Source organism: Geotrypetes seraphini, chromosome 2, assembly GCF_902459505.1.
Source record: "Geotrypetes seraphini chromosome 2, aGeoSer1.1, whole genome shotgun sequence".
Taxonomy (NCBI): Eukaryota; Metazoa; Chordata; class Amphibia; order Gymnophiona; family Dermophiidae; genus Geotrypetes; species Geotrypetes seraphini.
The window spans coordinates 424,476,242-424,502,020 of record NC_047085.1 but is presented as its reverse complement, the minus strand read 5'-3'; the positions used below and the strand labels follow the sequence as shown (position 1 = coordinate 424,502,020).

The following is a 25,779-nucleotide window of genomic DNA, read 5'->3' as shown; positions in this document are numbered from 1 at the left end:
CCAGATTTACAACCCCGTGGGCCAGATTTTGACATGTCAAGACTTACAGTGAGTGAGGGTGGGAAGGGTAGTTGCCAGCGTGTTCTCCATCTCCTTGCGTTCGTGGTCGCCATTTCAAACTCTGCATGCGCAGTAGGAGCCAGAAAACTGCCACAGGCTCGTTCTACTGGTACGGAGCTACGGATCACGGATGCAGGGATCACGAAGTTTGAAGTGCGCATGCGCACTTAGGTTTTTATTATAGTAGATATTTTGGTCGTGGAATTTTTGCTTTTGTGTTTTACTATAGCCTAATAATGTTTCAGCCTAGCAAGCAAAGGCACCCTTTTATCAAATCGCGTTAAGGGTTTTTTATTGCCAGCCAGCTGTAAAAACTCCGACACTCAGAATGCTTCTACCTTTTAAAGCACTATTTTTTTCACAAGAAAAATGTCATGTTATCAATGACTATGTACTGCTGTAAATTAATTGGTTTCAAACAACACAAAGTTCTGAAAATGGTCTGCCTGTAACAATGGATTCCTTGGACCCTTAATAGGATGGATAGGAGAAATAAGGGTGAATGCATAGATGGAATGTTCTATTGGGAGTTTGCTTTTGTAAAAGTCACAGCTGAATGTCTCTTAAAATGCATTAAACCCTGGCACAAGCAAATTGCGTGCAAACACACCCAAAAGATGCATTAAAGCATTTTGTGGAGAGTAAGCTGTTAATGCATGTTAAGCATGTGTTATTCATTTATTGTATGACATGTCTGGCAGGGCATGTAATGGGAATTAGAGAATGACACGGTGACAAAATTCATCACCATTCCCGTCCCCGCGGGAAACCATCTTCATGTCATTCTTTAAGGAGAGAGGGAAGAATCAGACTATGAATGGCCACAACCACTGACCCACAAGCTTTGCTTTGAAGAATGCTAGTGTAGAAGGACTGAGGTTGAAATAGACACTAGAAAATGACATGGGATTATTTCCCACGGTTATCCGCGGGGACGGGAACGGTGATGAATTTTGTCACCGTGTCATTCTCTAATGGGAATACCATGAGCTAACTGGTTAGCACGTCAAAACAGGATCCTTTAGCACCTCATAAATAGAAGGTGTTAAGTATTGCCCCATCAATTATTTTTTTCAGGTTATACATACTAATGTGGACATTAGTGCCCAATCTGAAAGAGAAATCCAGGAAATTCCCATATTTACTGGGCACTTATGAAATGGGCTTAGTGCACCTGAAATCCTGTGATAGCAAGTGCCAAGTCCATTTACAGCACACTTTAGTAGACATACCCCAAAGTTACAAAGAGAACTTTTCTCCTAAAGAAAACATTTATGTTTCAGGTTTTCGTCTGTGGAAATGATCAAAAGTCTAAACAAATGGTGATGGACATTGTCCGAGCTCTTGGTCTTACGCCACTTGATCAAGGAACTCTTCTGGCATCTAAAGATGTGGAAAACTATCCGCTGCAGCTTTTTCCAATGTGGAGGCTTCCCATGTACATCTGCACTGGATTAACTATTTTCATTTTCATCTATTGTGTAATAACCGAGGTTATCCATGGTTATGTAACAAACAGAGAAGATAATTCATTCCTGACTGCTATTTCCATCCCAAACAGAGTTTTTCCAATAGTGTCTCTCATACTTCTGGCTTTGGTATACCTTCCAGGAATAATTGCTTCAATTGTCCAGTTATACAGAGGAACAAAATATAGCCGTTTCCCTGACTGGTTGGACCAGTGGATGCTATGTAGAAAACAACTTGGACTGGTGGCCTTGGCTTATGCATTTCTGCATGTTCTATACACATTGGTTATGCCTATTCGCTATTATGTAAGATGGTCGCTAAACAATTATTTCATGTCTCAGGTAAGTCTTTAATATCTCCTTTATCAAATTATGGGTTCGATATTCAGTGTGATTTAACAGGGTAGGAAGGCCTGGTTAAATCTCACTGGCTGGCTCTGCTGCTGATACTCTCAATATTATTTAACTGGTTAGCACTGCTGAATATTAGCACATAACATCATGATACTATTCAGTTTGTGCTGAGATGGCCAAGGGCAGAGGTTACTTCATTAACAGCAATTTTCGGTCGGCTAATCAGGAAAGTGCCTGGATAGGTTGCCAGATTTTATATTCGTAAAATCTGGACCCCCATAGACCTGCCCCCAGGTCCGCCCATCCCTTACCCATTATGCCCCAGTCCTGCCCCTAATCCTGCCCTAGCCCCACCCCCGCTGCTTGTTCTGGTCGGGCAAGAGGGCATTCGCACATGCGCGGATGCCCTCTTCTCTGACACAATTTTGGGGGAAGCTTTTCAAAACCCAAAGTGCCAGGTTTTGAAAATCAATCCAGATCCCTGGACATCTGGTAACCCTAGTCCTAACTTTACCAGGGCAGTTATTCCAGGCACCAGTTTGAAAATTGTCTTGCACTCAGATAACTTTTGACAGCCGCTTATGAACCGGATATTCAGTGCCGCTGCCTGGATTAGGCCCAGCCTTAAATATTACATTACATTAGTGATTTCTATTCCACCATTACCTTGTGGTTCAAGGCGGATTACATAAAAGATTAATCTGGCCATTTCCAGAGGAATTCTAGAATAGTTAGATTGGTTCGTAGAGAATATTTAGATTGGTTCATAGAGATGAAGTGGTTCTTGTGGCGTTAGGTTGTTTTAGAGAGTAGAGAGGCGTTAGGTTGGTTTTGATTGTTGGGTATCAGGGTTTTTTTAAATAGTATTGGGGGGGTTATTTATTTTCTGAATGTTTTGTAGTCAGGGGTCGTTATCAGCAAAGTAGAGAGTTGGTGGTCTAATCTCGCTGCTTGAGTGGCCAGGAGGCCATTATACAGTTTTTTCCGTTTGACTTCTGTGATTGGGGAGTATGTGAATGGAGCGTGGGTTCTCCTTTGTCTGGAGGGCATCTGCCCATGCACAGATGCAATGTGATGATGTCACACGCTTGTGCACATGTGCATGATGTCACTGCATTGCACCCATGCATGCGCAGATGCCCTCCCAATGTGGAAGCTTTTCAAAACCTGGACAAAGTGCCGGGTTTTTAAAAGCTGTCTGGATGCCCGGACATGTCCTCTAAAAATAGGGCATGTCCAGGAAAATCCGGACATCTGGTAACCCTACACTGGATGAATATTGGGCCTCTAAGTTACAGAATACTATACAGTAAGATACAAACATATCTGGTGCACACCCTTAGGCCAGCTCCATGGCCACTATAAGTATCTTATAGGCATGCATTTTCACTGTTACGCCAGTATTCTCGAAAGAAAAATTTCAAGTTTATTTAAAATTTCTTATACCGCCAAATCAGACTTCTAAGCGGTGTACAAAATCATAACAACATACATTGGCAAAATACAAACTTAAAATTTCAAGGTATCTCTAGGGATGACTACTACATTCAAAGACATTACAACCGTGACAAACAGGAATAGAAGGTAAGAAGACGAGAACTACAATATTCAAAGTAAAAGAGAACGAATAGGGGAAAAACAGTAGGAAGGGTTGCTGAAGATAAACTCAAATTGGGTCGCCCTTACAAGGGCAGTTAGGCCTCAAAGGCATCAAAAAATAAAAATGTTTTCAGCTTTGTCTTGAATTGGCTAAGAATTGATTCTTCACGTAAATAAGCTGGGATAAAATTCCATAGAGAGGGAGCAGTCACTGTAAAGATGGTCGACCTCATTGTGTTTATGTACTTTAATGACGGGATAGAAAGAAGATTTTGAGCCGAAGATCAAAGGGTCTTAGAGGGGTTATATGGAATAAGAAGTCTATCAATGAATTCTGGCTGGTTATTTTGTCGGGTTTTGAATGTTAGCATAAGAATTTTATAGGTGATTCTATGTTCTACCAGTAACTAGTGTGCTTTTGTGTAAGATGGGAGTAACATGATTGAATTTTTTTTTTTGCATTAAATATAATTTTTACTGCAGTATTATATACTATCTGGAGTCTTCTTATTTCGTTTTTTGTTATGCCTTTGTAGAGGGCATTGCAGTAATCTATGCAGGAGATCACAAGGGAGTGGATCAGGAAGTTCAGAGAGGAGTGTTCTAGCAATTTGGAGAGAGATCTAAAGGAGGCCCCCTGGGTTCCTTTTTCGAGAATAGGCTCCTACCAGGTGAACTGCTCCCTCTAAGCTGAGCAGGAGTCCTCTACCTACAGCCCTGCTACTAGGGAGTTCTAGTTCACTATCACAGTTTCAATAGTAAGGGACAAGCAAACTCTACAGGACTCCAGGGAACCTGCCTGTCCCTATTTACAGAATACGGAAACACCTCCCCACCGCCACCACTGGCAGCAATGCAAGTAGAGGGGACAGTGACAGGTGCCCAGTTGTAGAATTTGCCCCCTTACTGCCTCCAAACTAGCAGGTGGTAAGTATATTCTTGCTAAAGGTGATTATGAAGCCCACATTAGAAAACAACAACACTATTTTGTTCAGTAACTGCCCCCCTCCCTTACGAGCACATATCATGGGTTTTAGCGCCGGCAGTAACTGCTCAGACGTTCATAGAATTTCTATGAGCGTCGGAGAAGTTACCGCCACTGCCAGTGCTAAAACTCGCACTATGCATTCGTAAAAGTCTGAGGCAGACTGGGAATAAATAACAGTTGAAACACAGACTTTCCAGTTACCATGCAGTAATATTTTTTTACATCTATGGTGCTGTACGTGTAAGACAGATCCCTAAATCTCTGTGGAATTACATACGAATTCTCCAAAGTGTAAATTATATGAAACAACATAATGCTTACTATCACACTTTAACGAAGTGTATTCGGTCTTTGTTGCTACATTTTAAAAAAAACCTATTTTAATTTTTTGCAGATAAAAAGCAATAAAACCTACCCATTCGAAACTTCCTATGGCTGGCATTCTGACTCATACCTTGCTCTGGGTATGCTGGGATTCTTTTTTTACATGCTCTTGGGAATAACCTCCTTGCCTTCTGTTAGTAATGTGGTCAACTGGAGGGAATTCCGATTTGTACAGGTATGTGCATCAGCTGTTATACTTATTCCAGAGAATGACGTAGAATTATTGTGTACAATGCCCTGGTGACTCATCGGCACTGCTGCACTGAGCAACTGTGTTTTTCTTGTATGGCCTCATTTTTTGGCGCTGATTTTCAGCTCCTACTGAATTATGCAAACGAGTCCCTGCAATGAGTGCCTGCACTTGGCCCACATCTGACTGCATTCCCATGGGTCATTTCTGCTGAACTCATAAGCTTTACTTCAACCCCTTTGCCTGACAGAGGCTGGAAATGCTGTGCAAGTAACATGACCCTAGGCAAAGGACTGGATTTGTTTTGTTTAGGTCACTACCTCTCTCATGTGCCCTGTGGAATGCCCACTCTATCTCCAACAAGAACACTTACATTTATGACCTACTACTACTACTTATCACTTATATAGCGCTGAAAGGTGTACGCAGCACTGTACATTTTGAAATTTATAGATTGTCCCTGATCAGAAAAGCTTACAATCTAACTTGGACAGACAGATATGAGGATGAAGTACCCAAGGTGAGAGGAGTTAGGAGTTAGGAGTCAAGGTGAGAGGAGTTAGGAGTTAGGAGTCAAAAGCACTTTCGAAGAGGTGGGCTTTTAACTGGGCCTTGAACATTGCCAGAGAAGGAGGCCACCATAGGGATTTGGCAGCTTATTCCAAGCATATGGCGCAGCAAGGTAGAAGGGACAGAGTCTGGAGTTGGCAGTTGAAGAGAAGGGTACAGATAGGAGGGACTTACCAGCTGAGCAGTGCTCACAGGGGGGAACGCAGGGCGAGATAAGCAAAGAGAGAGAGTGAGGGGTAGCGGAGTGTAGGTCAGTAAGAGGAGTTTGAATTGTATTCAGAAACGGATGGGAAGTCAATGAAATAACTTTAGAAGAGGGGTAACGTGAGCACAGCAGCTCTCCCGGAATATAAGTCATGCAGCCAAATTCTGGATGGATTGTTAGGGAGCGAGATGACTAAGTGGAAGGTCTGAGAGTAGCGAGTTGCAGTATTCTAAGCGTGAGATGATGAGGGCATGGATAAGTGTTTTGGTAGTGCACTCAGAGAGGAAGGGTCAGATTTTAGTAATATTAATGAGGAAGGAGTGGCAGGTTTTAGAAATATGTTGTATCTGGGTGGTGAAGGAAAAAAAGAAGTCAAAGATGATCCTGGGATTACGAGCAGACAAAACAGGAAGGATAAGAGTGTTGTCCCCAGAGATGGAGAACGAGAGAAGTGGACAGGTGGGTTTAGGCGGGAAGATGAGCAGCTCTGTTTTAGCTATACAGTGGTACCTTGGATTACGAGCACATTCCGTTCCAGGAGCATGCTCGTAATCCAAAATGCTCGTTTATCAAAGCGAGTTTCCCCATAGGAAATAATGGAAACTCATTTTGATACGTTCCCCCCCCTCCTGCGATCCGGCACCCTCCACCCCGCGATGCGGCACCCCCCCGCCACTATTGGGCACCCCCCCGCCGCGATCCAGCATCCCCCCGCCGCAATTGGGCACCCCCCGCCGCGATTTGGCACCCCCCCCCCCCATGGGGGGGGGACCGGATCACGGGAGGGAGGGTGCCGGATCGCGGGGGGAGGGTGCTCGTAAATCGAGCCACGCTCGGTTTCCGAGGCGCCGATTTTGCAAATGTTTTGCTTGTCTTGCATAACACTCGCAAACCGGTGCATTCGTAAACCAAGGTACCACTGTATTCAGTTTTGGATAGCGGTGAGACATCCAGGTGGCAATGTCAGAGAGGCATGCTGAGACTCTGATCTAGGTTTCAATAGAAATATTTGGCGCAGAGAGGTAGATCTGGGAGTCATCAGCATAGAGGTGCTATTGGAAGCTTTGGGAGGAGATCAGCGCTCCAAATGAGCAAACATAGATTGAGAAAAGGAGTGGTCCCAGGACAGAGCCTTGAGATTCATTTCTCATTCTTTCTACCTGCTTGTACTAATTGAAACCTAGCTCTGCCCTGAAGACTATTTCAGTTACTGCCCTATGTCATAGAGGTTACCATTTCTCCCATACACCTCACCTGGTAGGTCACAGAGGATGGGTTGGCCTGCTACTCTCACCTTCCTATACTGTAGATTTCAACCTCTTCATCTACCTCAGTCTCACTGCTTTTCCTCCTTCAAAGTCCACACTGTCCATCTATTCACTCCCTTTCCTCTCCAAATAGCAGTCAGTTATAGACCTCCTAATAAATCCCTTCCTCCCTTTCTCACTGACCTTGACTCCTGGCTCTCTGTCTTTTTTGAACCTTCATCTCCTTCTTGTATCCTTGGTGATTTCGACATTCATACTGAGGACATCTCTGACTCCTACACCTCAAGGTTTCTTATTCTAATATCCTCATTCAAACTTCATCTTTGCTTCACTATCCCCACACACAAGAACAGTCACTGCCTTGATCTTGTCCTTTTCTCTCATTCCTCAATTGCTTATTTCTCCACCTCAATTCTTCCACTCTCTGACCATTATCTGATAACCTTCATGACTCAGAACCCTCTTCCCCCCCTCCCCCCCGACACAACCGATCATCACCGATACATTCAGGATCATCTATAACGCTCATCTATAACGCTGTCCTGACTTGGATTCCAGGGCTCTGTTATCTCTTGGTTCTCTTCCTATCTTTCCCATCACACCTTTAGCATATGCTCCAAAGGATCCTCCTCCACTGCCATTCCGCTATCGATCAGCGTACCTCAGGGTTTGGTCCTGGGACCTCTTCTTTTCCCCATTCACACTTCCTCCCTTGGCACTCTAATCTCCTCATATGGCTTCCAGTACCATCTCTATGCTAATGACTCGCAAATCTGCCTCGCTATTCCCGAAATTTCTATGGGAATCCAGACCTGAGTCTCATCCTGCCTGTCTGACATTGCTATCTGGAGGACTCGCCACCAACTGAAATTAAACATGGCCAATACTGAACTCCTTAACTTTCCTCCTAAATCTGCCTCTCCCCTTCCTCCGTTCTCTATTTCAGTAGATAACACTCTCATCCTTCCTGTCTCGTCAGCTCGCAACCTCGGGGTCATCTTTGACTCATCTCTCTCTTTCACATATCCAATAGACTGCCACAATTTATCACTTTTTTTATACTACGTTGCTAAAATCCAGACCTTCCTTTCTAAATATGCTGCCAAGATCCTCGTCCACGCTCTCATCACCTCTCGCCTAGATTACTACAACGTGCTTCTCGCGGGTCTTCCGCTAAGCCATCTCTCTCCCCTTCAATTCTGCTGCAGCCTTGCATTCCACCAAGGTTGTTATGCTCACGTTACCCCCCTCTTCAAGTTGCTTCATTGGCTCCCTTTCCGCTTCAATTTTACAGACCTACAAGTGTATTCACTCTGCGGTTCCTCAATATCTCTCCTCTCTTATTTCTCCCTATACTCTGCCCCATGAACTCCATTCTTTGGGTATGTCTCTCTTTTTTGTAGCCTTCTCCTCTACAGCCTTCTCCTCTACTCTGTCCCTTCAGCCTCGCTGCACCGTACGCCTGGAACAACCTGCCTTACTCAGTACAATGAGCTCCATCTCTGGTTGTATTCAAGTCCAGGCTGAAGGCCCACTTTTTCTTTTTTTTATTATTGAAATTTTACAAATACAAAAGTCTAAGAATAAAACAAAACAAAACAATAAGCTGCAGATACCAAAATATACATAATAATATGCAAAATATAGTATAGTTAATATACAAAGTAAAGTTAATTGGGATTTACATGAGTCCTTACATATTCATCAAGAGGGGTCCAAATTTTTGTGAATCTGGCTATGTTATTTTGTTTGAATGTTATTATTTCCTCATACTTTCTGATGACACAAAGGTGATTCCACCATTCGTAAAAATTAAGCCTAGAATTGTCTTTCCAATTGGAAACAATATGGTGGATAGCTAAGGCAATCATAAAATCAAATATTTTTTTATATAACTGTGGTATTGATATATCTAGATTAGAGGAGCGCAATATGATTGATTTATATGACATGGGCATTGAGCAGATTTTGGACCAAATGTCCGACCAGTAAACTTGTAAGTTAGGGCATTCATATAAGAGGTGTATTAGAGTCCCAGGTTGCTGTTGTGTATTAGGGTCCCAGGTAGCCATTTTATCAGGGGTCCAGTAAACTTTATGCATAATGAAAAATGTAGACTGGCATATGGATGCCGACATAGTAGGTCTAGCTGAGAATGCAAAGAAGGATTTCTAATCTATTACTCTTGGATTTTCATTTAGATCTGTTGCCCACATATTATCGAAGGGAATATCTTTTTCTCCCTCACACTCTCTTAAGATTTTATATAGTTTTGATGCTCTTTTGTTTCCTGATAATAAGCCCACTTTTTCAAAACTGCGTTTAAGTCTTAAACCTACCAATTTGTAAAGCATCTCATTTGTTTGTCATTCCCTCTGAAGTCCCTTACCCTCTCTACATCGTCTTCCTGTTGTATTTCCCCTTATGAGCAGCATATATTGATTTACTATTTTAAGCTCTTTTGAGCAGAACTGTCTGTTTTGTGTTTAACACCACTGCGTGCATTTGGTAGTGCTATAGAAATAATAAATAGCAGTAGCAGTAGTAGCATTTCAAAGCAAATTACATTTAAGGTTATAGTCTCTCTGCACCTGTTCCAATGGCTAGGCTAACTTCAAATGGGAGGAAAACCTGTAGTTCCTGTCAAGGCCAGAGTCAAGTGATGATTATACTGTCATAAAAATTGTTTTAAATACAAAACCCAACATGAGACAATCTGGTCTATATTCAAAATTATTTAATCTGCTAGAAATGGCCTCTGACTGGTTAAATCACTACTATGCATTAATTTTCAGCAGTACTTAGGTAATGCCTAAATGAAAAATGGCTATTTTGAAGGTCTTCTGGGGGCAGAGTCAGCACTTTGTTGGTTAAGGGCTGATATTCAGCACTTAACCAGCCAGGGTAACCGCATAAATGGGACCACATAAAACACAGCCCTTTCTTTAGGGCCTACACTGTCACTAATGGGAAGAGGAGACTGCGAGGGGATCTGATCGAGACTTTCAAAATTCTGAAAGGAATTGACAATTTAGAGCAGGAAAAACAGTTCATTACAATGTCCAATGTGACACGGACAAGAGGGCATGGACTGAAGCTGCGGGGGGACAAGTCCAGGACAAATATCAGGAAGTTCTGTTTCATGCAGCGAGTGGTGGACACCTGGAATGCTCTCCCAGAGGAGGTTATTGCGGAATCCACCGTTCTAGGATTTAAAGGTAAACTAGATGAACATCTCCTTATGAGAGGCATAAAGTGTGATATGGGTGACTAAAATTATGCCAGGATACACCTGGCGGGGCCTCCGCGTATGCGGATCGCCGGACTTGATGGACCTAAGGTCTGATCCGGAGATGGCAGTTCTTATGTTTCTTATGTAATGTGGGGCTTTTAGCACAGCTTATAAAATGACCACTTTTCCATTTCCTCTTTTAATGGCCAAGTGCTAATTTCTTCATTAGCATGTGGCCAAATCATGGGAGCACTTACCGACACCTATGTTTTAGGCAGTAAGCTAATTATTTGCCACATAGCAATATAGTTGTGCTAAATGATTAGTGCAGAACACACCTGCTCTCTACCCCCAAATAGATCCCAGCACTAAATAATGAAAAAATTGTTTTTTTTTTAGTGTGTGGGAAGTCCACGCCAATCCGAAAACCACCACGGGAGACCTGAGTGTTCCTTGCAGTAGTTTGTGCTTACCACAGCTTAGTAAAAGAATCTCTTTATGAAGTAACCCATGGCCGGTTATATTCTGAACTAGTGTTTAAGCCCGTTACATTAACGGGTGCTAGAGTAGATGGCTGTCTGTCTGGTTTTTTTTTTTCTTGGTCTCTCTCTCCTTGGACGCTGCCTGTCTGTCTGTCATTTTTTCTGTCTGTGTCTCTCCCTATGTCCCTCATAGTAGTGCCCTCAGTGCCTCCTTCCTATGTCCTTAGTGCCCTCAGTGCCTCCTATGTCCTTAGTTCCCCTTTCTATGTCCTTAGTGTCCCTTCCTAATCTAATCTAATCTAATCTAAATCTTGGGTTTATATACCGCATCATCTCCACAGGTGGAGCTCGACACGGTTTACATGGTTAGGAAGCAACGGAACTCCAGTGGTTTTATAAAAGTAAGTAAGAGAGAGGTTAGGTGTGATAATAATAGGGAGGGGACGGGTTACGTTTTGGAGAAGAGCCAAGTCTTCAGAAGCTTACGGAATGGTAGAAGGGGGCTCAAGTTGCGGAGAGGGGAAGGGAGACTATTCCAGAGCTGAGCGATTCTGAAGTGGAGGGAGGACCCGAGTTTACCGACGAGGGAGATACCCTTTGAGGAGGGGAAGGATAGTTTTAATTTTTGCGTGGATCTGGTGGAGAATGGATTTGAGGAATTCCAGGATAGAGGAATAAGAGGTGGAAGGATGCCGTGGAGCATTTTGAAGGTTAAGCAGGCACATTTAAAATGGACCCTGGAGATGACAGGAAGCCAGTGCAGCTTGGACAGGAGTGGAGAGGCATGGTCAAATTTGCTTTTTGAGAAGATAAGTTTGGCCGCGGTGTTCTGGATTAGTTGAAGTCTGTGGAGGCTTTTCTTTGTTAAGCTAAGGTAGATGGAATTGCAATAGTCCAATCTGGAGAGGATGATGGACTGTACGAGCACGGCAAAGTGTTTTTGGTGGAAGCAGGACCTCACTTTCCTCAGCATGTGAAGGCTGTGAAAGCATGTTTTTATCAGGGAGTTGAGGTGGTCGTTGAAGGATTCCTATGTCCTTAGTACCCCTTCCTACATCCTTAGTGCCCCCAGTGCCTACTTCCCATGCCCTTAGTGCCCTCAGTGCCTTTGTCCTGTGTCCTTAGTTCCCCAGTGCCTGCGTACTGTGTCCTTAGTGCCCCCAGTGCCTTCTTCCCATGTCCTTAGTGCCCCCAGTACCTCTGTCCTGCTTAGTGCCCCTTTCTATGTCCTTAGAGGCTTCAGTGCCTCCTTCCTATGTCCCCATCACTATCTTCCAGACTTTGTCCCACCCCACCCCCCATGCCAGCCAGCCTGCCTGCCTGCCTCCCTCCCACCCCTCTGAGCAGCATGTTTCCATTTACACCTCCCCCCCCCCGCCATTACCGCCGCCGTGCAGCCAACCCCACTGACCCTCCCACCGCTAGACGGCCGACAAACCTCCCGGCTCCAGCAGCATCCGAGACACAGTAAACACGCTGCTTTGCGGCCTTCTACTGCCCTAATTTCCTCTGTCGCGTCTCTGATGATGTCATCAGGGGCGCGGCAGAGGAAATTAGGCCAGTAGAAGGACGCGAAGCAGCGTGTTTACTGTGCCTCGGACGCTGCTGGAGTCAGGAGGTTTGTGTTCGTTTCGCGGTGGGAGGTTCTGCTGGGAGGGTCAACAGGGGTTTCGGGTATGCCGGGGGGGTGGGGGGGAGTCGCAGCATGTTACCTGCCGGTGGTTGTATTTCCTAGAATAGAACCCTAAGCATGCATGCATATTTTTACCTGCCACAGACATACAGATCAGGGAACATGCAGGTAAGAGTGCGCATGCGTGCTTAGCATTTTATTATAGTAGATAGCGACTTCACTGGCCATGTGTTAACCAGAACTACATAAACCAGATATTCAATGCTGAAGCCCAGACATGGCCCAGCACTGACTATCCAGGAATAACACTGGTGGCAGTCAGCAAACCAAAGAGCCAGATTCTATAAATGGCACCCTAGATAGACACCACTAGGTGCCCTAATTGAGATGCCTAACTAAAATCTGCACCTAACCTAAATTACTTTAATTAGCTTAAATGGCATGGTAATTGACTGCAGCACTGAAGTTAATTGAATGATTTTTTTTTAAAAAAATTAAAAGTTAGGCACAGAATTCCATGTGGCACCTAGCCACACCTATGTTGAGATGCCTTCCGATGCTTAGCAACACCTATCTGAAAAGTAGGCATAGTTAGGGGCGGAGAATAGATGCAGTTGACCTAGGCATCCGAGTTAGGCACTGTTAAATTAGATCTGGTAGATCTGGTAAAACTTGGCCTAATATACTGGCGCCAACCTTCAGGATGCCTTGCGACGCCTTTGTGCCACTAGGCGGAATTCTATATTTGCCATTTGGTGGCTTTGTGCGTGTTTCTCTTCTGCATATCACACTACCACCCTTAATTTCCTGGCTTTGTGTTTGACAATTGCATTTTGCTTTAAGAAAAAAGAACATAATGTAAGACAAAGCTGACAAATAAACCTTATGCCTTGAAATGTGTCAGCTTAATTAGTTGTGATAAGCCAAGGTCACCTCTGGTTGAAGTGTACAACTCTTGTCAATATGATAAACAGATCAGTGCCAGCAACTGTTTGCCATATCAGATCCTTCCTGTTTCCTCAGAATTACTGAAGGGTATTTGTTTTCAATTTGGGAGAGCTGGATGTTTAATATAGATTTCAATTCCTCTCCTGCCAAAACCTGTAGTAAAGACAACTATATTTTAAATAGTTTCCATCATCATGCTTCAAATTTCTTTAGACCTTCTATCAGTTTGTCTCTTTTATGCTTTGAATTGCAGATGAGTAAACCCTGAGTCAACTAGATTACTGCTACAAAAGCTCTGTTTTTAAATACTTTTTATCCACAGGCAGTAGATTCAAATTAACAAATAGGTCTAGCACCTTGGATCCTCAGATCAATATTGGCTACTCACCTAACTCTGCATAGGGCCATTCTTATATGTTTTTGGTTTTTTTTTAAAGTACAGTCAAACCTCGGTTTACGAGTAATGTGGTTTGCGAGTGTTTTACAAGACCAGCAAAACATTCCCAGAAATCGTGCCTCGCAAACTGAGTGTTGACTCGATTTGCGAGTGCCACCTCCCTCCCCCCCCCCCAATCCGGCATCCCCCACCAAGCGTCCAAACACCATCCCTTACCCCAATTTGGCACTGGCACCAGCACCAACTCACAGGACATGTCAGTGCCCAAAGATCCTCCCTCTTGGCTGTGCTGGTCCTTGAGCATCTGCGCATGCTCAAGGTCTTCTGGTTCTCGCTCTCTCCGAGATTCTGGAATGAATTATGCTCGTAAACCAAGGTTCCAGTGTACTTTTAAGTTTGCATATATTCTGAAAGATGACCAGGAAAAAAGGGACCCTTTGCATAGTCTTAAAATACTTTGCAGTTGTTTAAACATTTACCCTGGCTTTTACAAAGCTGCAGTCGAGGTTTCTACCACAGGCTGAGGAGATAAATGCTCCAACACTCATAGAATGCCTATGAGCGTCGTAGCATTTACCTTGCTGGCCTGCGGTAGAAACGTCTACTGCAACTTTGTAAAAGGAGCCCTTAGTATGACCTTTGAAACTACATTAGCATAATGGGGAGTTTTCTTAGTTATCTCATAATTTGTGTTTCAAGTGTTCCTCTTCAACTTTGAAACATTCACAAAGTCTTCAATGCTACTAAGCTGTTGGCTAAATGAATTTGGGGATTTCATCAATTAAGAGCTCAACTGTTTTGCAAGCTCAATGCACTGGAGCTCCATCTTGCCAACAAATAAACTCAGAAATGTTTCAGATTTCAAACAGAAGTTTCTGCTGCAGTAGGACTTTTTGGAAAAACGTTGGAGGTCCTGTTTTTTTCTGGATACCATCCCCCCCAACCCCCACCCCAATATTCAGCAGTATTTAGCTAGTCCACAGAGTAAAACAGATTTTATGCTGCTTAGGAATAAACACTTGATTTCCCCGAATCCATCTTAATAATGGTTTATGGACTTCTCTTTTAGGAAGCTACCCAAACCTTTTTAAATCCCTGCTAAGCTAACTACTTTCGTCACATTCTCTAGCAATGAATTCCAGGATTTAATTACACTTAGTAGCTTCATTGCATGACTCCTAGTCCTAGTATTTTTGAAAAGTGTAAACAAGTGGTTCACTCCACTCAGTATTTTATAGACCTCAATCATATCTCCCATCAGTTGTCTCTTCTGTGAGCGTCAGAGCAGCGCACAGCATTCAGTGCGCTGGCCAACTAAAACCTCTTATGTGGATTTGTAAAGGGGGAGAGTAAATGAACTTTCAATATCTGTACTTTATTATGGAAAATAACAGAAATTTTGCATACTTCCCTAATAACTAAACATGTACACTTAGGTGCAGTCGTCTATCAGTAGCGTTCCAAACACTTAAGCATTCAGGGCCAGATTCTACAAAAGCCATTGAAAGTTAGGCAGTGGTAGCCACCCTACTGCCGCCTAACTTAATTGGTTTAATTAGGTCTAATTAGCAGAATAATTGGTTGTATCATTAAATCCCAATTACACCCTCATTTTAAAAAATAGCTACTGCCACGTGGCCTTTGGGACCAGCACCTAGGTCCCTGGTGGCTAGCAGTGCATAGTGATGCCGAAGTCCCGTAGTGGGCTTGCTTAGGGGTAGCGCTGGACTTTAGTGTCACTATGCACCACCGGCTGCAATTCAAGAAGGACCCTGGATTCTGGAGATGTAAGCCTGTAAAACCCTGGCTTACATTTCCAGCGCCTAGGGTTCTTGAGAGCAATGGCATAGTAAAAGGGGGTGTGGGGGGGGGCGATCCACCCCAGGCGCGGTCTTCCTAAGAACACGGCACCCTTCCTCCTCTCCTTGCTGCACTCGCATGTTCATTTGCCTACCCCATACCATTCTTATTTCCACGGCGCGAGGTTGCTTCCCGCCTCAGCATTGGCACTCTCTCTGATGTCACTTCTGAGACCCCGCGCCTAGGAAGTGACGTCAAAGGTGAAACCATCACCGACACCAGAGAAGTTAAAAAGGTATGGGGAAAGGGAACAGGGAAGAGTGTGAGGGAGGGGCGCCTCCACCCCGGGGCGCTGCTTACCCTTAATACGCCACTGCTTGGGAAGCAGTGCCTGTCAGTGATTCTGGAAGCGCCTGTCAGTGATTCTAGAAGTGGCGCCTGTCTGTGATTGACATGTGGCAGGCATCCATTTTGTAGGCACCTCCCCCAGCAGGCGCCGCTTACAGAATCATGGTCTCAGTGTCTTCTTGAGGCAGGATAAAGCCTGTGGTGCTGTTCATCTCCTTGCAACAGGGCCTCACACTGCACTGGGTCTCTGGCGATGCAAGCAAAGTCAGTTATCAGTTTAACAACTCACTCAGCTGTGTCATTAACCATGTTCACTGTGTTGACAAACTATTCAGCAGTATAGAAGTTTGAAACACCAAACTTCCCAAACAAATCTCCATTTTTCCACAGAAAATTATGGAAGAGTCATATTATTAATAAAATCACCACACAAATTTTTTGTAAAGTTACTCAAAACCCCAAGAACTAAAATTTACAAGAACCATTATACTTTCAACACCTGCTTGAATCTTGGGGTCCAAATTTAGGGTCGATATCCTGCTATGCCAAAAAACTGTAACTGCCCTGTGACTGTGTTTAGTCACTTTGCTGTCACTTCTATGTGTAGGTGCACGCTGATCTGTGAAAGTGCTTGCATTCTGTTTGTTTATGTATGCAAATGACACATAAATGTGGGCAACTGGTTAAAAATTTTTCCTTAAAGTAACCACTAGAAAGATGAAAATTCAGAGATATATTAAGGTTGCCAGTTGATTTCAAATTTTCTCTTCCAGTCCTAGATTTACCCCATTGCATATAGGACTCATAGTCTTTCTTGTGTTAGGGAATGCAATTGAGAAATAAGCCTACAAATCCCAGCATGCAGTGAAGTAAATACAGGACTGCTTCAATTTGCTGAGTAAGCCTGAGACCAGTTGGCAACCCTACTGTGTATTAATGTACTTCTACTGCTAGGAGAGAATGGATTCTAGTTACTGTCAATAGGGAGAATACAGATAACATATCAGTGACTTGAGTTTGCAGTCCTTATTTGTGTTTATTCTTTTTGTCTTTTAGTCTAAATTGGGTTACCTTACACTGATCCTGTGCACAGCACACACGCTGGCCTATGGAGGGGAACGGTTTATTTACAACATCTATTTTTACAAATGGTATCTTCCTCCAGCATTTGTTCTTTCCCTAATTGTCCCTTGCATCGTGCTGGTCTTAAAATTTATCTTTATAATGCCTTGTTTGGACAGAACAATTACAAGGATTCGTCAAGGCTGGGAAAGAAACTCCAGGTATCCTAAAGGGTTGAGCAAGGAGAAAGGAACCCCAGCGGTATAGGCAGCAAGATCTGTAGATGTCATGCGTGCATCATTTAGCATGCCAACTTTCTGCTGCTTACAAACTTTAACAAGAGGAAAAGTTCACGTTCAATTTATTTGATATACCACAACTTTAAAACCAGGGTTAAAAACTCAGCAGTTTACAATATAATGAAAATGTTAAAAAAAAAAAAATCTAATCTAAATATGCAATCATATTAAGAAACAAAAACCACATACATTACATACAGATGTTAAACATAAGGAAAAAATTTAAAATTACAATAAAAATTAAATTCTAAAAATGGGAAAAAGGAAAAACACAAGGTTAGGGGAAAAAAGGTGTTGTGTAGTAGTCAGCCCAACTAGAGTAGCTCCTGAAATAAATTAGTACATTAAGAATCTAGCTTTTTCCCAGTTACAACCTGGCATCCAGTAACTACTGTTTCCCCGTATCATTTCTAGGAATGTTCATTTTGTTCAGATTTTCTTTTATTATGTCATCAAGTATACAAGGCCCGGATTCTGTAAACTGCGTCCCGATTGTAGGCAGCTTTAGGCGTTCTACAGCTGTCTAATCAGCCAATCGGGATGCACGTTTTTTTTTTTATAAATGCTCCCCAGGCAAGCTGCCTATATTGAAAGCACCTCCAGGAGCCTAGGGAGGCCCGCAAGTCCACCTAAGACTAGGCGGTAGCCTTAGGCAAATCTAGGCGGCCCTACGCGTCTCCCTAGTAGAGCGGGAGACGATTACAATGTAGGCCACCAAATTGCCTTTCCGGACGTCTTATACAGAATCTGGGCCCAAGTGCACATACTCTTTTAAAGGATTGTGTACTATTTGCAAAGGATGTGAAGTAATCAAAGTGCACACTCTGTACTGAAAGAATGTGCACGAACCGTCACTCATGCATGCACTATCATGAAAGATATGCACTCTTGTGGGCTCTTTAAGAAACCTTTGGTGAAAAGTGGTCTTGGCGCTCCCTTGCACGGGTCTTTCCCGGCACTAAGGCCAGTCCTTTTGCAGCCAGAAAATGGGCAGTTTTCCATTTGCTGATTTAATGGGCATGCACTAATGTTGCCACTAGCACACAGCCATTAACAAAAATTAGCGCATGAGCTCTTACCACCACCTAGGTGATAAGGGCCCATGCACCAATCCTGCACTAATCAGCACATGGCAATGTGGCTACACTAACTGATTAACATGGAAACACCTAATCTCTGCTCCCCAGACACCTACTAAGCTAAAATATTTTGCATACATGCAGCTTACTGTAGGATGCCTCAGTGTGCCTCACAGTACACCAATTTAAATGGCAAACTCTTTTGAAAGAGTACAGACTATGTTAAGTTTTTCAGCTCATTTTCATTTATCCATCAGCAAGAGACAACATACATATCCCTAAAAACCACGTTGCAATTTTATTTTTTAAAAAAAGGGGGGGTGTTAAATGCACTTTTTGCACAAAGCCAAATCCATACATTTAGGCTTCCTGCAGTTCTAAGCTGCGACAACAGGCAAATTACCAGGAGATATTTATCCTGTTGCATTATTTCCTCATGATGCTAAAAATGGATCCAGGCAAACTTAGCTCTCTGTTCAATGGCAATATACTGTAGCCTTTTGTATGTAATATGTATATACCTCACAATTTTGCAATGGAGGCTTTTCTCTTGGAACATATCAAAAATTGTTTTCAGTGAAATTCTAGTAATTTCAGATTTTTACAACTCAAGCAGGAAAGCAATTAAGAATTATGAATAAGAGCAAATGTCAAGATACTGTTGAATGTGGAATTTCCTATTGTAAAAGACAGAGGCCCTGACATTTCTAAATTTTGATATCATAAGGATTTAAAGTTGAAACCTCTTCCACTACTGTCTAATCTGTTTTTGCCTGATGAAAGATACAGGGAACCTATCAACTGACATTGACACTGTGGGGTTTTCTACACCTGCATACACAGCACCAGACTATAGGATACTATATATCAGGGTATTAGTGAATTTAGGCCCACCAGGGTCCATAAGTAAAACAAGGATTAATTTGTGAGCCAGAAGTATTAAGGGAAAAAGAGAGACAACTGTATTTAGTCTAAATCAGCAGAGAAAGGTGGGGGGGGGGTAGTTTATGTTCCATCCTCAAGTCCACAGCAAAATTTGAGAACTAATAGAAGAATATGACAAAAGAATAAGGAAAATATAAGAGGAAATATTTTTCACTCAAAGAATAGTTATGCTCTGAAACGCATTACCATGTGGTAACAGTGGTTGTCATATCTGGGTTTAAAAACGGTTTGGACAAGTTCCTGGAGGAAAAATCCATATTGAGACAGACATGCCAGAAGCTACTGCTTACCCTGGGGTCAGTAGCATGGAATGTTGCATTATTTGGGTTTCTGCCAGGGATTTGTGACTTGGATGGGCCATTGTAGGAAGCAAGATACTGTGCTGGATACCCCATTGGTCTGACCCAGTATGGCTATTTATATGTTCTTATGTTCTTAATATGTTTTGAAGAGCGCATTTCAGCTTGTATTAAAAATCACAGATACTCCATTTTCTCTAAACCATTTAAAAAGGCCTCTTAGGATGTTGGAGGCATTAATACAGGACCATATTTTGCTATGTGTACTGGCTTTCATTGTCTGGTCTCCAAAATGAAATAGAAAGAAATTTTCAACTGGCAAAGATGCATATAAAAATACTTCTTATTGACACCAGGTACTAGCAATATTCAGAGGCTGTACCCAGAGATCTATCTGGTTAGCTTAGGATAGCCTCTTCTGTCTTAGGTTAATCTGCTAGCCAGTGGCACCCGGGGCCCATTCATTTTTTGGCACCACCCCCCCCCCCCCATCTGTACGAAAAACATGATTTTTAGTAACAAGCTACACTTCACACATGAGTACTTAGGAAAAGGCAGAATCTTACATACTCCAGTGAGAAGTACAACAGCAATACACCCATTGTAAAATTAAACAAGTCAGACTAGTACCGATCAATCCTGCAGTCAATCCTAACAGAAAACCATGTCTTTCGAACACACAGAACACAGAAAACACCTTTGCCTAGTATGGAATGTCATCACAAACTTACCCCTACCCCTTTTACAAAACTGTAGTGTGGATTTTAGCCATGGTGGTAACAGCTCTGACGCTCATAGAATTCTGAGCATCAGAGCTGCTACCACCACGGCTGGCACTAAAAAACACTCCACAGTTTTTTAAAAGGGGAAATAAAATAGAAATACATAGACAAACGTTAAATTGAATCAGCAAGAAGCTGGACTCTGCATATAATGCAATACCACAGAAACAATGACACATGTCTCCTAAAGCAATAAATAAATAGAAAATTTTTGTTCTACCTTTGTCTTCTCTAGTTTCTGCTTTCCTCATCTTCTTGTTACTTCCTTCCATCCACTGTCTGCCATCTCTCTGCCCCTATATGGCATCTTCTCTCCTTCTATGCCCCTTCCAGAAACTGTATGCCTCCCCCTTCCATCTCTCCTTTCACCCCCATTGGTCTGGTATCTGTCTCCTCTCCTTCCCCCCTGCTCTGGCATCTCTCTCTCTCTGCTCCCTTCCTCCTGTTTTTCCCTGGTCTTCCTTCTCAATTTATTTTCTGCCTCTGTCTAAATTCTTTTTTTACTATTCAGTCCTCAATTTCCCTCTTTCACTGTGTCTACCTATAGCTTGCCACCTCTTTCCCTCATCCCTTCCAGTAACTAACTCTGTCCTCTTCCCTCAATCCTGCATGTGCCTTTTTTTTTTCTTTCTCTTCCCCACTTCCTTCCAGCATCTGCTCCCCCTTTCCCTCATACTTCCATTCAGCAGCTGTCCTTCCTCTCCCCCACACTTCCATTCAGTGTCTGTTTCCCTCTCGCTACCCCTTCCATCTACTGTTCACCATCTATCTCGCCCCTTCCATTCACTGCCCTCTGTGCTCTTTCTATCCAATGTGCACCCTCTCTCTCTCTCTTCCATATGGCATCTTCCCTCTTTCTATGCTCCTTCCATAAACTATCTATCCCGTGCCCCTTCTCTCCTTTGTACATAATTGATTTCAACTCTGTCACCTCTCCGTTTTTCTCTCTGTCACCAGCCCCTCCCCTATGCTCTGGCATCTCTCTCTTCTCCTTTCTTTCCTTCCCACCTAACGGTCTGGCATCATCTTTTACCTGATTCTCGGCATCTCTCTCCTTTCCTTTTCTTCCATCTCACCCTCCCCTTCCATGCTCTGACATCTCCACCTTCCTTTCCCCCTTCCTCCTTCCCTTCATGCTCTGGCGTCTCCTTTCATTCCCTCCAGTTGGGTACAGCAACACTCTCCCCATTTCTCTATCTTCTGCTCCATTTCCTCCTTCTGTCACCCAAGGCCTGGTGTCCTGAATTTCATCGGGCAGCAGCAGCATTCACAATTCACTGCTGTTGCCGGCTTCAGGTCTTCCTCTCTGTCGAGTTCTGTCTTCATGAAAACAGAAAGTAGGCAGGACCCAGCAGAGAGGAAGGCCTGAAGCCGGCAACAGCAGTGAATTGTAAAAGCTGCTGCTGCCCGAAGAAGGTAATGGCGCCAGGCCTTGGAGCAGCGAGGCAGACCGCTTTTCCCCCCTCCCAGCTGAACCCCCGTTGACCCTCCTATCACTCCCCCCCCAAGTGAACCTTTCTGACCCTCCCAGCGAGAGCAGCAAATCTCCCTCCAGTAGCGTCGGCTGCTTCGCGGATTTCTCCTGCCACTGTTGCTAGCTATCCTTCTACCACCTATGAACATCTGTGGTGCTCAGAAAACTCCCTGCTCTACCTAGATTCCACCTCCAGAGGACACCAGCATTGCTTGGATAATACCAGGGCAATCAGCTCAGATTTTCTGCTGCACTTTCTGGGTAACAGCTGCTGAAAATCAAGGTTAAGCCCAGTCAGCTTAATTTAACTTGAAAGGAGTTCTTGATTTTCATCTTGTTCTGTCTAAAATCATAATTTTCAAAATGAAGTTCCAGAACTGTGAAGATATAATGTTCTAATAGAAATCAGTCACTCTTTTTGGTTATCTCTATAATATTTTTGAACATTTTTCACTAAAATAAATCATTATAGCAAAAATGTCTAAAGAAATTTGTAATCAAAATATTAGTATATACACACACTAGAATATTGATGACTTCCATAGAACAATATTCAATATTATCTCTTTGTTCATTTTGTACCATTTATAATATTTACTCTGTGATCACAGATACATACATAGTCTATCCACATTTATATACTTCTGTTTTGTATAATGAGCATATGAAGGTCTCTGTTTGTGAATATTATACCAATAAAGACATAAAAGCTTGCCTTCATCTTTTTACATATGGTAAATCATTATAAGCTATTTGATCAATTGAACTGTAATATTTAATATGTATTTAATGGGACCAATTCTATAAAGGGCATTGAAAGTTCGGTGCCTCTTAGGTACCTAACTCCCCCCTCCCTTTTTATAAAACTGTAGCGTGGTTTTTAGTGCCGGCCATGGCACTAGGAATTCTATGAGCATTGGAGCTGTTACTGCTACGGTTTTGTAAAAGGGGGGGGTTAATTGGTAAAATGGTGACAGGTCAAAAACGCGCGAGGACAAAGACGCGCCGACAACCCAGTGCAGATAACTGAGCGCAAGGCTTGATCGCGCTGAAGAAAACCCGTATTTTAAAGGGTTCTGACGGCGAGGTGGGGAGGAAACACCCCCACTCTACTTAATAGGGATCACGCTGCCATGTTGGGGGGGGGGTGTGGGGAGTGTAACCCCCCACATTATACTGAAAACTTAACTTTTTCCCTAAAAAACAGGGAAAAGTTAAGTTTTCAGTATAATGAGGGGGTTACAACCCCCCAAACCCCCCCACAATGCCAGCGCGATCTCTATTAAGTAAAGTGGGAGGGGGGTTCCCCACCAACACCCCCGTCGGATCCCTATAAAATACGGGTTTTCTTCGGCGTGATTAAGTCCTGCGCTCAGTTGTCGGCGCTCGGTTGTCGGTGTGCCCTTTTGACTATGAACCGGAAAAATACCCTTAATAGCCTCAATAATTGGTTTAAAAAAATGTAATTGGGAAATAGGTACCTATCCAATTCTATAAACGATTGGCGCCTATTGAATGCGCTTAGTTGCACCTAATGCCTAAGTGGGTGTGTCTATGGGTTGAGCGTGACTTAGGTGCCACCAAGCGCGATTTTCCAAAAACTTAGGCGCCTGAAATGTAGGCCTTTAAAACCCTGGTCTACGCTTCAGGCGCCTACATTTTTACATAGACGCCACTAGCCGCAATTCTGTAGATGATGCTTAAGTGTGATTGGCAAGCGGCTGGCACCATTTTTCTAGGCGCTGACCAATTTTGGCACCTTTTATAGAATCCGACCCACTGTGTTGAGGTTACATCTCTGGGATTCATTTAGGGGGGATTTACTAAGCAGTATTAAAATTTCATATTTGATCACAACTTAGTTTACCATAGGAATCATTAACTTAAGATAACGCAGTACCGCAGGTCAATGACTTCCTTGGTAAAGGATTAACGTAACTTGCATTGAACTTCATAAAGGGAAAGGGGAAGGGATTTGAAATACCACCTTTCTGTGGTTACAGTGAAAGTGATTTTACACATTATGTACAAGGAGCTACAGTGGGAATCAAGCCCAGTTCCCTTGCGACTTAGGCCACTTCACTAACCATTGGGCTAAAACTCCACTCCAAAAATAATGAAGCTTATTCCAGGAGTAAGTTGCATTATTGCTTAGAAAATATTGCCAATTCAAAGATGGCATTATTTTCCTGCCCAGGATCATCTCACTGCCCAGGGCTCATAGGCATCATTTTAGAGGAACCACAATAGTAAAGAGAAAGATACCAGATGAGCAGAGAATAAAAATAAATACTGCCAGATGCCAAAAAAAATCATCTTGAGAAAAGAAGAGAGAATTTTTTTTTTTTTTTAATAAAAGGGTTTTCAGGCATGTACAAAGTCACCCATTGCAAAAGAGACCCTCCTAATATTGTGCTGCATGGCTGACTGAACTGGAGCTTTATTTATGATGGAAATTAATGTGATCATAGGGGTCCTTTTGCTGCTGTAAGATAGCATATTCAGAGCCAGATTAAAGGGTAGGCCCAGTAGGCATGTGCCTTGAGCCTAAAATCATCAGGGGTGCCCACCTGTGTGGTGCTATGACCAGGGCCGGCGTTAGGGGAGGGCAAACAGGGCAGCTGCCCTGGGCCCCACTGTCCAAGCATCTCTTCCCTTTGTTGGGCCATCTCCCTCCCTTCCCCTCACCTTCACAGCACTTTTCCAAACCAGTTTTCTCTCTCAGAGGCCATTCTTACTAGTTGCACACACACAGCTGCCCCAAAGCTTCTCCTCTGATGCCATCCGGCAGAAACCATAAGTTGCATCAGAGGAGAAGGTTCGGGGCAACCACATGCAACTAGTGAAAATGGCTTTCCCATCAGGACCCATCTGAGAGAGAGAACTTTGATTTTGGAAAGCGTCCACGAATGTGAGGGGAAGGGAGGGAAATGTCCTGATAAGGGGAAGAGGTTTATTGTGGGGAGAAAGAGGGGACAGACACTGAATGGAAGGGGGTAAGAGAGGGGAGCAGACGCAGGAAGAAAGTGGGGGTGAGAGAGAGGTACAGACACTGAATGAAAGGGGGGGAGAAAGGGGAGCAAGCGCTAAATGGAAGTGTGAGAGAGGGGAGCAGTTGCTGGGAGAAAGTGGAAAGGAGAGAGAAAAAAGGGCACATGCTGGATTGGGGGGAAAGGATAGAGTTAGATACCGGATGGGGTGAGGGAAAGAGGTGGCAAGTTTAGGTAGACACAATGAAAGAGGGAAATTGAGGACTGAATATTAAGAAAGAATTTAGACAGAGGCAGAAAATAAATTGAGAAGGAAGACCAGGGAAGAAAAGGAGGGAGAGAGAGATGCTAGGGCATGGGGGAAGGGGAAGAGACAGATACCAGATCAGGGGGGAGGAAAGGAGGAAGGAGACAGATACCAAATCTGAGGGGAGGAAAGGAGGAGAGAGAGAGATGCTAAAATTTGCTGGGAGAGAGGGAGAGATGGAGGAGAAGAAGACAGATGCCACACTATGGGAGGAGCAGAGTGAAGTAGATGGATGCTAGACCAATGGGGGGAGGGAGAGATGGAAGGGAGAGGCAGACAGTTTCTAGAAGAGGCATAGAAAGAGATCAGATGACATATGGAAGAGGCAGAGAGAGGGCAGACAGTGGATGGAAGGAAGAGAATGATGAGAAGATGAGGAAATCAGAATTCTTGGGAGCCATTCAGGAAGCCACGTAGCGCTGACCAGCAGCGCCAAAGCACACTCTCACTCGGTCGTACTCATCGGCTGATGCCGGAACTCATGGCAGCGACCGACTAGGTTAGCAGTGGGGCAGGAGCGTGGAAAGCTCGCTCCTGCTCGCTACACCTCTGGACCACCAGGGATTCCAACAGCAGATGGATAGGGCAGGGAGGGGGGCCAGGGTGCAGAGCCTG

At 43.6% G+C, this 25,779-nt stretch overlaps 1 protein-coding gene across 2 annotated transcripts in view; it reads left to right on the top strand.

Moving 5' to 3' along the window:
* The window catches only part of LOC117354180 (metalloreductase STEAP4-like), a 36,326-nt gene extending 18,456 nt beyond the window's left edge, over positions 1-17,870 (top strand). Inside the window, exons 3-5 of one of the 2 annotated variants that reach the window (XM_033931193.1) lie at positions 1,344-1,871; positions 4,865-5,029; positions 16,984-17,870. In XM_033931193.1, the coding sequence (XP_033787084.1) occupies positions 1,344-1,871; positions 4,865-5,029; positions 16,984-17,256 (966 nt within the window). In that variant the 3' untranslated portion in view covers positions 17,257-17,870. The remainder of the gene's footprint in view (positions 1-1,343; positions 1,872-4,864; positions 5,030-16,983) is intronic. The other variant, XM_033931194.1, reaches the window with a different exon arrangement.
* The last annotated feature ends 7,909 nt before the right edge of the window (positions 17,871-25,779 follow it).